This window comes from Corvus brachyrhynchos, unplaced genomic scaffold (assembly GCF_000691975.1).
Source record: "Corvus brachyrhynchos isolate BGI_N302 unplaced genomic scaffold, ASM69197v1 scaffold305, whole genome shotgun sequence".
In the NCBI taxonomy this organism is placed as follows: Eukaryota; Metazoa; Chordata; class Aves; order Passeriformes; family Corvidae; genus Corvus; species Corvus brachyrhynchos.
In genome coordinates this window covers 550588-565448 of record NW_008239284.1, presented here as the reverse complement: position 1 = coordinate 565448, position 14861 = coordinate 550588, and the positions used below count along the sequence as shown (strand labels likewise).

General features: G+C 45.2%; 1 protein-coding gene across 1 annotated transcript in view; it reads right to left on the bottom strand.

Moving 5' to 3' along the window:
* The window catches only part of FKBP15 (FK506 binding protein 15), a 24096-nt gene extending 10225 nt beyond the window's left edge, over positions 1-13871 (bottom strand). The window contains exons 1-18 of the mRNA XM_017740278.1: positions 13730-13871; positions 13341-13428; positions 12721-12790; positions 11545-11619; positions 10405-10503; positions 9877-10026; positions 9120-9188; positions 8078-8221; positions 7504-7649; positions 6448-6496; positions 5614-5733; positions 5285-5378; positions 4501-4604; positions 3767-3860; positions 2921-3030; positions 2433-2543; positions 1724-1818; positions 1033-1135 (exon numbers count right to left, since the gene is read on the bottom strand). Of these exons, the coding sequence (XP_017595767.1) occupies positions 1033-1135; positions 1724-1818; positions 2433-2543; positions 2921-3030; positions 3767-3860; positions 4501-4604; positions 5285-5378; positions 5614-5733; positions 6448-6496; positions 7504-7649; positions 8078-8221; positions 9120-9188; positions 9877-10026; positions 10405-10503; positions 11545-11619; positions 12721-12790; positions 13341-13428; positions 13730-13871 (1863 nt within the window). The remainder of the gene's footprint in view (positions 1-1032; positions 1136-1723; positions 1819-2432; positions 2544-2920; positions 3031-3766; positions 3861-4500; positions 4605-5284; positions 5379-5613; positions 5734-6447; positions 6497-7503; positions 7650-8077; positions 8222-9119; positions 9189-9876; positions 10027-10404; positions 10504-11544; positions 11620-12720; positions 12791-13340; positions 13429-13729) is intronic.
* Between the last annotated feature and the right edge of the window lie 990 nt (positions 13872-14861).

Below are 14861 nucleotides of genomic sequence, written 5' to 3'. Positions count from 1 at the left end.
AGATGAGGCCCAAGAGACTCCTGAGGATCTTCTACCTCCACAACATGATTCCTCCCCAAGTTATTTACTGCACCAGCAGGATGCTGTCCTCACTGAGAGAAAGGAATTTAATTTCTTATTTCAGTCTGACTTATTCCTGGTTAGAATCTCTCACACTCCTACATATTATGGGTATACAACCTGGGCTGGGGGTGGAAAACCAGCCCCCTTCCCCGTCTGCTCTCACCACCATCAGCCATTCACTGCTCTGCTCTTTACCACACTTTGGAAAGCTGCAGTTTTGGTCAGTTTTAGGTGCACCAAGTTATGGTTCTCATGCAGAGGAAGCATTTGTCACCTCCCATTTGAACTGGAAAGAGACACAGCTCAGCAGGAGAGCACAGTGCAAGGCTGAACTTGGTGTAATTTAAGAAGCCAGTGCTTGAGAAAGCAGAGCAGGCACCATGCAATGGCAGAGCCAGGGCAGCACACCTGGGCTAGGCTGGCCTGCAGGGATGGTTCAGGATATGCAGCCATGCATAAACACACTGCACTGGTTTAAAGCTATTTCCCAACAGTCCCTCTCCCAAAAGCACAACGTGTTACTGGGAGAAACAAACAGCTTTTGATTAGCATTAAAACAAGCACAAAAGTGCAATGAAGAAACTCCAGTAGGAAATAATTATTCTTCACTCTATGTCAGTTCAATAGGAGGAATTAAACTCTTCTGGAACTATCAGTGCAACTAAATAACTGAAGTATTTCCAGCTTAAAAGCCCTGTGATACACAATTCCTCAACACATTGGCCACATGCCTACTCAGTTAAAAAATAACTCAGTCACTTTCCTACAAGATAAGAACATTAAAGTTATGACAGCATGAAATGGTTATATCCTCTGTGATGCTTTTGTCATGAAAGCCATCAAAACATTCCATTTTTTTCTCAAAACAAAGTTCAGAACTGCAGTTGCCTTCTAAGAAAACTGCCTTGACTAACAAGGCTTCAGCATCTTTTAATGCAACAACCCTGGCTTTGTTCATGCCACCATTACCTTCTCCTGCTCTGCATGCAACACTCTTGCCTGTGTGCTCTCGTTTGTTGTCTGCAGGGAGTGGTTCCTCTGCTCCATCAGCAGGTTACTCTGCTCCACGTACCTGTGAATAGGGAGACCCCGTGAGCATTCCTGGGAACACAGGGCTTGGAGCCAAGGCCTCAGACAGAAAAGGGGACATTTCAAAGCACAGAAGCTCTCTGTGGAACTCATGGCAAGTCCCAGACAATTCTGCAGGATGTGCTGATCTCAGAGGGGTGGGAGAGCTGTGCCTGGCACAGCAGAGATTTTATCAGCTCGGGTAGGTGCTGTACCTCTCTGAAAACGTCTCATGTTCCAAGAGTTTTGATAACTTGGTATCAGCTGAACTTCACCAAGGATACCACATCCCCTACAATTTCTTCAACCTCACTAAAAAGCCAGCAAAATTAAAGCAACTCCCAGAAGCAGGGCAAGTGTGCTCGAGAACAGCATGAGGGATTTGTTCCCCTTTTACACATTCATGCTTACTGTAAATCAGAGTTTTGGGGATAAGCCCTGCAAAGAGGGGGTGGGGGGAATCCCACACTTTTAATACCTTAGAAAAAAATTTAAAATATCAGAATATGGCTCTCTCCTAACAAACACCCCTCAGTTAGGCCCAAGTGTAAGATGGAGAGTCTGGAAATGCAGTGAGGCTCCCACCCCTTACCTCTGGTTGCGCTCAATCAACTCACTGATCTTCTCATTCTGCTCCTCAATCCGACTGCTCTTCTCAAATATCTCCTGCTTCAGTCTCTCATTCTCCTAAAGCACAGCTCAGCATGAGTATTCAGCTTACTCAGATTTCCTTGCAGCAGCTGTTAAACCTTTGTTTTGCACAGCTGCAGGACAATGGTGAGGCTCGTCCCTCCTGTGGTAACAGCCCAGGAAGGCACCGTGCCACATTTAGCAGATCCTGGCACAGGACAGTGGCTGCCAAATCACATTCTAGAAAATATTGTGTCTGGTTGACTTTTTTACCCACAACCCCCAAGTTTTTAAATCTGCTGCTTAGAAAGGCTTCAAAGCATAAAAGTAAGTAGTGAATACCAGAAGCAGGTGGTTTTTACAACATGGTACTTCAGCTGTGAAGCTGTTCTGCAGGAGGCTGGGGGTTAAATCCATAACTGTTTGAGAAGTTGAACTTCTCCCACACGAACCTTTTGCCAAGGCCTATCAAATACCAACAAATCCAGCTCAGAAAGTACCCAAACCCCAAAGTATTGAGAACAGCTTTTTGGAGGGGGAAAGAGGGCTGGGAATCATAAGTCTCATCCTCATTCTGGCCAAACAAAAACAGAACCCATGGGTGGATGGACATTTGCTCTCATTAGGGATAACACTCTGAGCCCCAGCTCCTGATGGAAGTGAGAGCTCACCTGGATGATGCGCTGGATATTGCTCATGATCATGGAGGCTTCCATGGTGACAGAGGAGATGCCAGGCAGCAGGGAGCTGTTAGCAGTGTTTTGCTTCTTCAGCTCCTCCACCTGCAGGGATAAGCCATTCTTAAGCCATTTGCAATGAATTTACGGGTGCAGGTATGAGTCAGACATGTGCAAAGGGGCACTTCACTGTTCCTTCTGCTCAGCTGCAGGGAACAGGCTACTGAATCAAGCTAGACTCCTCCCAGGGCAGGGAATCCCTCCAAACAATGCAGCACATGATATTCAAGACAGTAAGATAGCACCTTTCCCCAAGCCTAAGCTTGGCTTTCTCACAGTAGCTGAAATGCTGCCACTTCAACATGTGATCATATTGGAATTTTGCTCATTTACTGTATCACTTAAACTTAATGCAGGCATTTAAACAGACCCACCTGCTCTCAGCACACCTGGAGAGCAGGAAGGACAGGAGCAGGCCATACCTTGGCAGCCAGGTGATCCATTTTATCCACGACTTTGCTCACAGCCAGTCGGATTTCAGTGTTGTGCTGCCGAGCTTCTGTCATCAAAAAGGAAGTGACATCTCCAGGTGCTTGAAGGGAAAGGAGAGAGATTTATAGCAACAAGGGGAAATATCTGCACACAGACACAGCAAAAGCGTGGCAGCATGAAGCCTGCCACCAGGAAAGCCACTCTCTGCCCAGAAATAAAAGGGATGTGGTATTTGGAAAACTAAAAATGTAGGTATTTCCCAAATAACCTCAGCAGGCAGGCTGATGAGTACAGGAAATTCTGGAGCCACGTGACAGCTCAGCTCAACAAGAGCAAAGCCCCCAGAGCAGCAGAGGTACAATCAAAGCAGAGGCACAATCAAACCACAGCAATGAAGGTCAGCTTCTGAAACTGCACTGAAAAAACAGGCTCAGCTACACTCAAGACTTCACCAACTGTGATGACTTCAATGGTTCTTTAAATGCCTTTAGTCCTTTCTGGCTTATGCCTTTTACACTTCAATTCTTTCCTTGGCTGGTAGGAGCTGGTTACTTTTACAGTTTTATTTATAACTGGAAACACCAGCTACCAAATTCCTTTAGTAATACCCAGTCTTGGGAAGACCCAGAAATTCCAGCCCCTTTCCCACTGCACAAATCTCCTTAAGGTAAGAAAGAGATGGATATTTATTGGGAAGTGTTTGCCCCTATTTGCTATTAAAAAATAAACATTTGTGAAACAGCAAAGTGCTGCCACAGCTAATAAATCATCATCACCAACAGTTTTCTGCAGGAATTGCAGCCCTCTGAGAAGCAGAGGCTTCTTTTAAAACATACCTTGGTAAGGAGCAGGATACATCTGACCCACAGGCTGGAGCTGAGAAGCAGATGCAGCAGTTTGGGGGTAAGCAAATGCCACTCCTGGATATGCCTTGCAGGACAAGTTCAATAGGTTAGAATGTGTTTTGCTATGTCCCCATGTCCTCACAGTTTCACTTTTTTTTTAAGCCCAAGAGCAAGGATGATGTTTGGAAAGAAAAAAAACCCCAAGAATTGAGGAGCTGGAAAGTCAAAATACACAACAGTCATTGTGAAAGGAAAATAATACTCTTCTTTTGAGGCTTAGTTAGTTCCCATCTTCACTCAAATTTAAGCAAAACCATGTTACCCTACATTTGTGAGAGTCAGAGATCAGTACATGAACAGCACCCTCGGAAGTTATGCTAATTTGAACACAAGGTTATTGCCTAAAAAGGGCTCAAAAAGCACAACACAGTTTAATTGCAATTCTATTGCTCATTGCTCAAGTACTTGGAAGCTTTTATGGTATCCAGTACAAAACCAGGTATTAACAAAGCCTGGTTCATCCTTAGTTTAAGGAACATAAACAGAAAATAAGCCCTTTCTGAATGAATTTGATAGGCATGTGATGAAAACCTGAGAATGCCAAAGAGTCACAGGAAACAGCCTGGAATTCTCATCCTTATGTTAAAGTCCTTGCTCCAAGCAATGGAGAAGACTCAGGAGAAAGGACAAAAGTGCCAATATTCTCCTTGATTTCATTTTGGTACCTGAAAGCCCTGTGCTCCTCCAGGCAGAGCTGAATGGGGCTGGATCGTTGCAGGAATTAAAGCAGCAGAAGATACTGAGGGTGCAGCACCAGATGCTTGAGGTACTGAAAAGGAAGAAATAAATTCAGCATGCCATAAAGCAGCTCGAAAGAATTTAATTCACCCAGTGTGAAATGGCAAAAAAAAAGAAAAAAAAAATCACTAAATAGACAAAAGTTTAACAAAAGCCTGTCTGCAACCTCATGAAATGAAATTCAGTCAAGAAAAGAGTAACCTTTCTTAGAAATCCCACTTCTAGCTACACTTAAACAACCTCTTTTCATTCAGCAGAGACAGCTCTGAAGTTTATTGACACAAGGTGACTGACTCCAAAGTCTGCTCAGCTGACCATCAGCTGATGTGACCATTCCATCATGGGAAGACACATCCAGCCCTGCAGAGCTGCCAGCCCTCTGCTGCCTTTCACTTGGATTTCCATCATTCCTAAAAGCTGCTGTTCACTGGGAAAGGATTCATAGCATTCCATTTACATATCCCATGTCCTGCACATCTCAGTGCCCAGTGACAGAACAGCTCAGGCACAGTGGCTGCTTTTCCTCAAGCACAAGACCCCAATGAAGAAACACTCCAAGGATTCAGTCTTGTGCTTCATGGATTAGTGGCTTGTGGATCAGCAAGCCTTATAAGAAGCTTTCAGTTCACATTTCGGTTCCTGGAAGGAATCCTCCATTCCCACAGCCCTCATGGAGTGGAATGGGAGTGCAGCAGCTCCCCAGCACGTTACCTTGTGTGGACACTGTGGGCAGCACTGCCTGAGCTGGCTGGGAGGGTCTGCTTGAAGCCAGTGGCTGTGTTGTCCCTCTCAGAGTATTTGGATCCTAAAAAAATATTTCTGCATGTTACAAGATACACCAAAGAACAAACCAACAGCCTGAGCCCAAGGTCACTTGAGACAAGGTGCTAACCCATGAACCCAATTGGAACCTTTCTGACCCAGAACCAGAGCAGACTTTCCCTGGACAAGGGGAGAGCCACTGCTACAGATTCCACTTTAAGCAACCCCCAGTGCAGGAAAAGCAGTGCAAGAGTCACCCTGCTGTGACCAACTGGTACCTCTATTTCCGAGTCACTGGAGTCCAGCTGACTCCCTGCTGTCCCAGCAAGGAAAGGCAGCATGGGCTGTCCCATTCTGGCCATCCGAGAAATCAGCTTTGCCTTTGCTACATCTGGGTTCTAAAAGAAACATTTAGTTACTTTCCCTTTGTCTCAGCCCAGGCTTTTGAGGTATTACAAACACTTCTAAATCTCTGACTTCATTTTGACTCAATTTTTCAATGACTGGGTGAAAATCTACTTTTCAAGCACACAAGCAGCACCAGGATTTGCTAATCTGGCTTGTTTTAGATATCCTCCTTCTGGGATGACAGTGCTGTCATCACAGAGAAAAATCTATCCCTGCACAAAACACCAACAAGAAAATGTGTGAGTTCAGGAAGCTGCTTAGCAGCTTTTTCTGTCTGGAAGCACACACACAAAGTCTTCTCATGCAGCTATATAAACTTATCCTGAATGTCCCAATTCCTTTGTCATCTATTTTAAATTTGTCCATTTATCTCAAAAGTAGCCTTGTGAACATCCACATGGTCAAAGTCACTTTGCATTTAAGAGTGGCAACTGGGATTGAGATTCCTGTGGTCCTGGTAATCACAGAATCATTAAGGTTGGAAAAGACCCTTAAGGTCATAGAGTCCAAGCATTAATCATCAAGTCCAACCATTAATTCCTTCAATTAATAGGGCCAAAACAAGGCCCTAAGCTGCTGTAAGGTGAACATTCCAGTGTCTTGCTTGCATGATGCTCACTTTATCTTCAGCAGTAGCCAATGCTAAGGTGAAAACAAATCCACTTCCCTACTCAGGCTTCAAATTAGGAAAAGCCAGCACTTACTGCGAGCTGCTCACTGATGGAGTTGGACTTGGCCCGAACAGCTGGCTCCCTGCAAAGCCAAACAGGTGTGGAGATTAACCAGGAGGAAATTCAGGAGCCAACATTCTGGATTAATAAATACCATTAAATACCCCTCTCCTTAGGAAAGCTGTTTTCTTACACCATGAGCATTTCTTTTAGCCTACACTGCTGGGAGATTTTTGCAGTGTTATCCATAGATATGTTCAGGACATCACTGTGGCAACAGGGGATTATAGAAAGATGATTTTGTTGATTGCTGTAATGACCACATTCTGCTACAAACAATTTTAGCCAAGTCCAATAACAAACTATTTATGGCAACAAGAGCAGCACTTACTTGGACTCCCTAAAAAGGCTGGCTGACCCATTTAATTTAAGGAGCAGAACACACCATTGTTAAGGTTGGGAAATACATCTAAGTTTGAATCACCAAACACTAACCCAGCATCAGCACATTCACCACTAAACCCCATCCCCAAGTGCCACATTTGCATTTTTTGAAGCCTCCAGGGATGGTAACTCCACCCTGGGCAGCCTGTGCCAATTGCCTGACCACTCTGTCAGTGAAGGTTTTCCTAACATCCAACATAAACCTCTCCTGGAGTAACTTAAGAGGCGATTTCCTCTCCCCAGTCACTTGTTACCTGGGAAAAGAACCCGACCCCACCTGGCTACACCCTCTTTTCAGGGAGTTGTAGAGACTGAGAAGGTCCAAAGTGATGACAACAATGCCAGCTGAGATGAGACAGCTGTTAGAGCAGCACCCACACAGCTCAATCCCATGGGATCTCAGGAATGCTGGAGAGGAATCACTTCCTTCACTGGAGCCCATTCCAGCTGCTTTAATCTGGAAGCCAGCACTCAAGCAGAAAATTCCAGCAAGTCCTGTTAGCAAGCACTGCTCTGCCACATGGAGGGCACTGAGCTGGCACACAGAGGCCCCACATTTGCCGAATGCTGTGTTAGTGCAGCACTGTGCTGATGGGCATCCCCACCCTTAACACAGAAAGCTGTTTAAACCATGCTGCTTCTTACCCAGGCTTTGGAGGGATGGTGGAGGGAGGCAGTAAACCCGTGTCTGAGGAGAAGCCATCTGAGCTGGGAACTGGAGAAGGTGCAGGGGACTCCCTCGAACTGACACTCAGCCCATCCGAAGCAGAGCACTCCTTTGCCAGCTTCACCTTAAAAAGCAGGTAGCAAAAAACACGTTGTTTTTCTGGGTTCCTGTAAAAATTTTCATCAATTTGTTTATTTGTGATGCCACTCCCCGTGGAGCTCCTGCACTTCAAGGAAAAGCAGCCAATTCATTCAGAGCTGGAGAAGCTGAATCTTTACACCCTCTCATTCCTCCCACAGTATTTTTTTTTCCCAAGTGACTCACAAATGAGACAACTAAAAAGTCCCAAGACAGTTACAACAGACAAACAGCCTTGAGGGATTTTCTGGGTTTAGGGGTCTGCTTTGGGTTTGTTTGTTTGTTTTAATTAAAGATACATATCTTGCTGAGGTTTCTAATAGCTTCTGAGCTGGAGTCCTCACGCTGAGAGCTGGTTCCCACCTTGCAGTCACAAAAGAGATGTAAACCAAACATTTGGCAGGAAACACTCACCCGCCTGACCTCCACCTCAAACACCAACGTGGAGTCTGGAGGGACACGACCAGCCACGCCCTGAGCCCCGTAGGCCCAGGCTGGGGGAATGATGAGGAACCTTCGCCCCCCTTTCTTCATGCCCAGCATTCCTTCTTCCCAGCCCTTTGGTTTGCAGAGGCAACAGAAGAGAAAGCAACAGCTGGATCAGTGACATTAGTTTAATTCAGAGAGATAGAGAGAGATCCTTGCAAAATCCTGTTTCTTTTCAGTGAGCAGCACTAAACCTTTGTCTTGCCACGAATCATGACAGCCAGTTGTAAATTCCAGTGTTAACTTAAGAATAAAGATGCAGCTCCACCACAGAGTTGTGGCCTCACTCAGCAGTCTGGGGAAGAACTGCGTTCCAAAGAGATCTGAATTGCTCTGGTTAGATTGACAAAGCACCCAAAGAAAATAGTTGTAACGAGGGACGTGAAGTCAGAGCAATGCAAACTTCCCAAGGGATGCCAGCACTGAACCAGATGGCTTTAACAGCCTGGTAAAATTAGTAAGATACAGGATAAAATAAATAAAATAGACCAGGATAAAATAAATAAAATAGACAAATAGCACATGTTCAATAAAGGACAACTTGTAACAGATCATACATTAATTACTCAGGTCATGGAAGTGCCCTGAACAAAAGCATCTCTGGCTCAAACCCTGATTTTATGGGATAATATCACACCACCCAGACGAAAAATTAGTTCCTTTAGAAACAGAGGTCCCCAAGAACAAGGGAATGGACTAAGTGGCTTCCAGAAAAACAAAGACAATAAAACCCCAGCTCCTGAAAACAGGAAGTTTTCTTTTTCCCAGAGAGGACAACTCCTGTCTAACACTGGTGTTGAAAAGGAGACTGGGCTCTATTGCACAAACGAAGAAGGAAAAGCTTGAGTGAGTCACTGAGTGTTTGCTAATAAATGGAACAGAAATAGCACATATGAATCCTGAACAAGATCTGCAGTAATTCAAAGCTCTGAGACTTCAATTATTATAATGAAAGTGCCAGAAGTTGTACCTTGATGACCTTTCCAGATCCCAGCTTCAGTCGTAGCAGCTTGTCTTTGTTAACATTAGAGTCAAACACCTGGAGAGTTGAACAAGAACACAGAATACATGGACTTCCCAACTGTTTCAAGATTCTGAACACTACTTTACACATTCCATAAACTCCTAGAACCTCTGGTTAAATGCTATTTCCCATCCCACTACTACCAAAATTAATTCTGAGCCATAAGACAGAGCTTTAGTCCACTTCCTCAAGTACAATTTCATGGAGACTCAGATTTTAGACCTGCTTTAGGACAGGTCTGGGCCAGCAAAACATAACATTAAATATTCGTGTGTGAGAGTGCCTAGGAAGTTTAAAAGTATTTCAGTCACCTCCCCTGAACAGTAATAGAATAGAAACATTAAGGTTGGAAAAGCTCTCTGATATTACCAAGCCAAACCATTCCCCCAGCACTGCCATGCTCATCACCAAACCATGTCTCAAGCACCACATGCAGATGGTTCTTGAACACTTCCAGGGATGGTGACTCCTCTGCTGCCCTGGGCAGCCTGTGCCAATGCTCAACAACCCTTTCAGTGAGGAAATTTTTTTGTAATGTGTCAGAATCCCTTAATATTCTATAGGCAATACATATGACCCCACCTACAGTGCCATAAATGCCCAAAATACACCTTTAACATCAACACCAGAACTATGCCAGATGTGCAAGTTCCTTCCAAGGACTGTCCAACTCAGCATTAGGAGGTGGCAGAAATGTCTTTACCTGTCCAAGCCCGTTGTTCTGGAACAGCCACCCCGTGTAGGCAACCTCCAGGGAGTCTCCTCCTTCCACTCCCTGCCCTTCTCCAAGGAGGAGATCCTGGCAGAGGACTGAGTCCAGTGCTGGGGAGCTGTTGCATTTGGCAATGCACACCTGCAGAGGGAAAGCCTGGCAGTGTCTCTGGCCCTTAATGGACAAGTTCCACTCATTAATCTGATGCATTCCTTGCTGTGCTGATCAAGCCCCCATTAGAAACGCACTCCCAGGGCATTCCATGTCTCCTTGTGCTGAATTTTGCTGAATTTTTGTTTGATTAAACACCCTCTGCTCTACAGTACTTGAGAACCAACAGGCTCCCTGCCTGGAAGAGATTTGTTTTAATGAACAAAACTCAGGGCAGGCTCCTCTCAGCTCTGTCTCCATCACAGTTATGCAGACACTCAAAGCTGAACTCCAATGAAAATAAAACTTGACTTGCCCCTGTTGTAAACAAGCCATCAAGAACTGCCTGGCCCAGAGGTGAGCAGTTACCTGCTTACTGAAATCCACTGCTGCCTTTTCTGACTCAAACATGATGGACCAGTTCTGCCTCTGATCATCATAGAACGTGCTGTAATTGTTGGGCTGAACCTGTGGGAAAGGAAATCAGTCCTATCTTAGGCATTAAGGGATGCATTCCACATCCCACATCCAAAAGCAGCTTAAAATAAGAGCTCCTGAAATTAAGCAGGAAGAACCCTGCTGTTCTACTGCCCAAGTTCAGAATTTGCTTTTATTTATGTGCTCATTATAATGGAAGAATTATTATAACTCAAATACTTGAGCAAATATTAAGCTCTTCCTAGATGCTGCAATTCACACAGGAAGGTGAAACATTCCAGAAACTTCCTTGAAGTCTGGTTCTTTAATATATACTGAGAATTTTTAAGTGTAAATAATTTACATTTCATAATTTATTCTATTTAGACTTCCAGAATCAATTGGAGAAGTCACTTCTTCCTCACTTCTAAAAACCCACGTCACCAGAAGTGACTACATAACCCATTAATTTTTCAAGAACGTGCTTATAAAACTAGAGAGCAAGGTCTAAGCTGGGACAGAAATTTCATTATTTTGGAGTGAAATTTCTATCCATCATACCAAAAAATTTGAAGAAGAACAGCAAACCAGCACATCAATGTTCTGTAGAACTGGCAGAAACCAACTTCCTGAGAGATCCCATTTTAGGGCTTACAATGTTCCAGATTGTTCTCAACAGCAGGAAAATGCTGAGTGTCAATTTTCTGAGAGAAAACACTTCCTTGCTGTCATTTCCTCCTGCTTACTCAGTTGTATTCTCTCAGACACTTAATTAGAAATTCTCAGCAGAAGGAATTTTGCTGGTTTTATCCATCACAGGGCTGCAAACCCCAAAACACCTCTGTGAGCACAGGTAATCCTTTACCTCCTACAGGGGCCTTGGTTTGGAAATCTCCTGAGGAGGTGCTCTGCAAAAGGCAGCTGTCAGGGCCTCTTGTGCAATACATGAGGAGAACAGTCACTGGGACACCTCCTGCTCGGTCACTCAGATGTTTGATCTCAAAGGTTACAAACCAAGGCTTCAGGAAGAATTTCAGAGCCAACCCTGTGTTTGCTGTGATCAACAAATGCTTTTCTAAGCCAGAGCCTCACCGTGAGCACGAAGCCTGGATGGATCCTTGCAGAGGTGATCTGTTGCTGCTGACTGATGTAAAGGAGGATCCTGTACTGGATTCCACAAGGAATTGGACAGGGAAAAAGAACAGAAACTCTAAATGTCTTCAATTCTAAGGTGCTTTGTCACACACAAATAGCGAGCCTGAGGCTCGGTATTTATTTGTCAAATATACCACAGCAAAAATACTTAACAGAGTTTTGTGACACCTATTAAAACTGGCTTATTCTCAAGGGTTTTATTTAACTGCAGTAACCAAGCAAGTCAAACTCATTGGTTTGTAATAAGCAACACACTTTAACTAATTCCACATTTTTCACAGTTCCAGTGGGAAAAGATGGTGCACTAACCCTCCCAGATACAGAACTCACCACACACGGCATAAAACCATCACAGAGTCATTTAGGTTGGAACAGACATCAAAAATCCTTCCTCCAGCACTTCCAAGGTCACCACTGACCCACGTCCCCAGGTACCACATCCACATGGCTTTTAAACCCCTCCAGGGATGGGGACTCCACCACTGCCCTGGGCAGCTGTGCCAATGCCTGACCACGCTTTTGGGAAAGACATTTCCCCAATACCCAGCCTCAAGATGTCTGTGTGTGTAATCTTTTTTCTTTGCATAAGCCCATTAACATGTAACAGACTGAGTTGGAGGGAGCTTTCCTAGTACTAAACAACACAGATATGATATTTATTGACATATCTGGCTCTACTAAACGTAATCTATTAAGGAAATGTGTTTTCCTTTGTGCACCTGCACTGCTGGCACAACGTGGCACAGCTCAGTGGTGAGCTGGGAGTAACCCACTAACTGCTCCCAGCTGGATGTGGTATCTCACAGCCTGAGGAAGGCTGCTTCAGCTTCCTCCTGCACTCCCTGTCCTCCCCAGCTCGCCCAGAACAACACAGCTCAACACTTCCCAGATCACTGACTCAGGAATTTAGTTACCAAACTAAGATCTATTTTATTCTTGCCAAAGCAGAAGCAACTTAGTGAGACATGAATCAGGACTTGGGGAATATGAAACATCACAGATGCCAGCATCAAGGATAGATGAGAGTTTTCAAAGTAGCTTTCAAACACACCAATTTACTGGGCATACCAGTGAGCCCTCAGCATGAGAGTTAGAGAAGGAAGTGTTTCTCACCTCTTTGGCAGCGTGGTTCCCCACGACAGCTGCTCCATACTTGCCTTGCTTCAAGTACTGCCCATTTGTACTGGAAGATAAAGGAGACATTCAGCTGCAGAACTGTCCCTAACTCAGAATTCTTTAGAGTTCAGGTCCCTTTCCTCAGGCCTAAAATGTCAGGCAGCCTCGCTTAGCTTAGAGACATTCCTGACTTAAGCAAGAGCACACATTGTGGAGTGAATTGAAAACTGCTCTCACAGGTCCAGGGCAGAAGAGTTCTTCCATGATGGCAGCATCAGACAGGCAGTTTTAGTGCTCTCACTCTGCTCATGCCTCAATTCTCAAATGCATGAGCCACAGGCCCCTGACAGAACCACCTGAAGCAGTGCACATACCAGCCCAGCAACAGCTCCCAGCAACAGCCAAAACCACAGCTTGCTCTTTATCTCAGAACTGCCTTACCCAGAGCTGCAGCGCAGTAACTGAAACTGTTCTCGAGCAGAAGCTTCCACTCGCAGCATTTCTACCATGCAGGTATGTCTGAAAACAACTGTCTCTTCCCATTTAGCCAAAAAAAAAAAAATCTCCCCTCTGGGATTAGGGACACAGAGTGCACCAGGTCAGCAGAAGTCACTTACTATCGATACGCGAGCACCGCGGTGGCCACCAACACCGAGGGGGCTCCTGAGGCTGCCGGGGCCACGGGCGCCTTCTGGGCCTGGCCTGCTGGGGACAGAGATCAGAACATCTGTCAGAGGCACAGAACTGGCCAGTGGGACCACCACAACACGTTCCTTCCCCCGAGAAAAAATAACTCCAGAAGGAAATCACAAAAAAACCCCAAAGACTTGTGTTCAAAAATTACCAAATCAAATTGAAAATGCAGGTGTAGGAGGGCACTGGAGGACAACATCGCTGAGGAAAGCTCAGGGAATGATTTGCTCTGCTGCTCTTCACAAGGGGCCTTGCTCTCATCACACACACGTGCTGCTGAGTGTGTTCCCCACTCTCAAGCCCCGTTACTCACCAGCTGCTGTTTGACCCTTCTTGGGCTGCTTTGGCGCAGTGAACTGGAAGAATTCATTTCCCGGGCTTGAGACTGTTTGATCCAGGCCAAACAGGGAGGCTAATCTGGCTCTAGAAAGGGAAATAAAACCATTTAGCCTCATTTAAAACAGGCATTATAGATAATGAACACCCTTAATTAGAAGTTATATCAAAGTGTTTATCATCACTTTGGAAGTTAACAAAGGGCTGCAGGTTAAGTTGCTCTATGCTAATTAACCATTTAGCTTTGAATAGGAAGAACTTGTAGATGAAGAGGTTGGGAAAGTGGTACCATTGTGTTTCATTTCCTCAAAAATCGACTGAAGGTTTAAGAACTGAAACTACTCAGAAAAGAAGGTACTTTGAAGCAATGACTAGAACTAGCTTCACATAAAATAGTTGATTCTTAAAATACCCTCCCAAAAAAATGTGACAGAGAAACTACACATTCAGCTCCTGAAGTTTTTTTTCTTTAATTGTCCAGGAAACACATCCTCCCATTAAGTTTTAAGAGGGCAGAAGCTCTCCCAGCTAAGGGCAGAGGGTTTAATGCTGGAGGTTATTCCTTCAGGATATGATATTTGCAATTTCACTGCTTCAAGGCCAGTTAGGCTCAGCTATGCCTGGTATCACGGGACAAGGGAATAATTCAAACAAATGATGACACCACTGTCAGTGAGTCTGCTTTAAAAAATAACTAAACTTTCTAAAAAGAAAGAGGATTAGTTTATAAGAACTGCTAAAGAGAAGCTCCTGGAAGGGGGTGGGGAGTACACAGAGCTGGAATCGCGGCTCTTGGAGCGGCAGCAAGTCAGCGATACAAAAACCTGAATGTGCTTACACACAGACACGATCCAAGTGGAACCCTGGTGAAGAGCCTGGGAGGAGCCACCAGTGGTCGAACAGCCCCAAAGCGGCACTTCAGGGACCTCCCGCCCACTCCTTGTCTAAGTGAAAACACCGGGACCCCGGGGCGGTTCCGCCTCCCCCTGCGGGAGGAGCTCCCCGAGCAAAGCGGGGCCGGGGGTCCCCGGGCGGGGTCTCAAACCCCAGACCCCCTGCCCCGGGCACACCGGAGGCCCCTCCGAGCCCCGCCGGCAGCCCGACCGCCC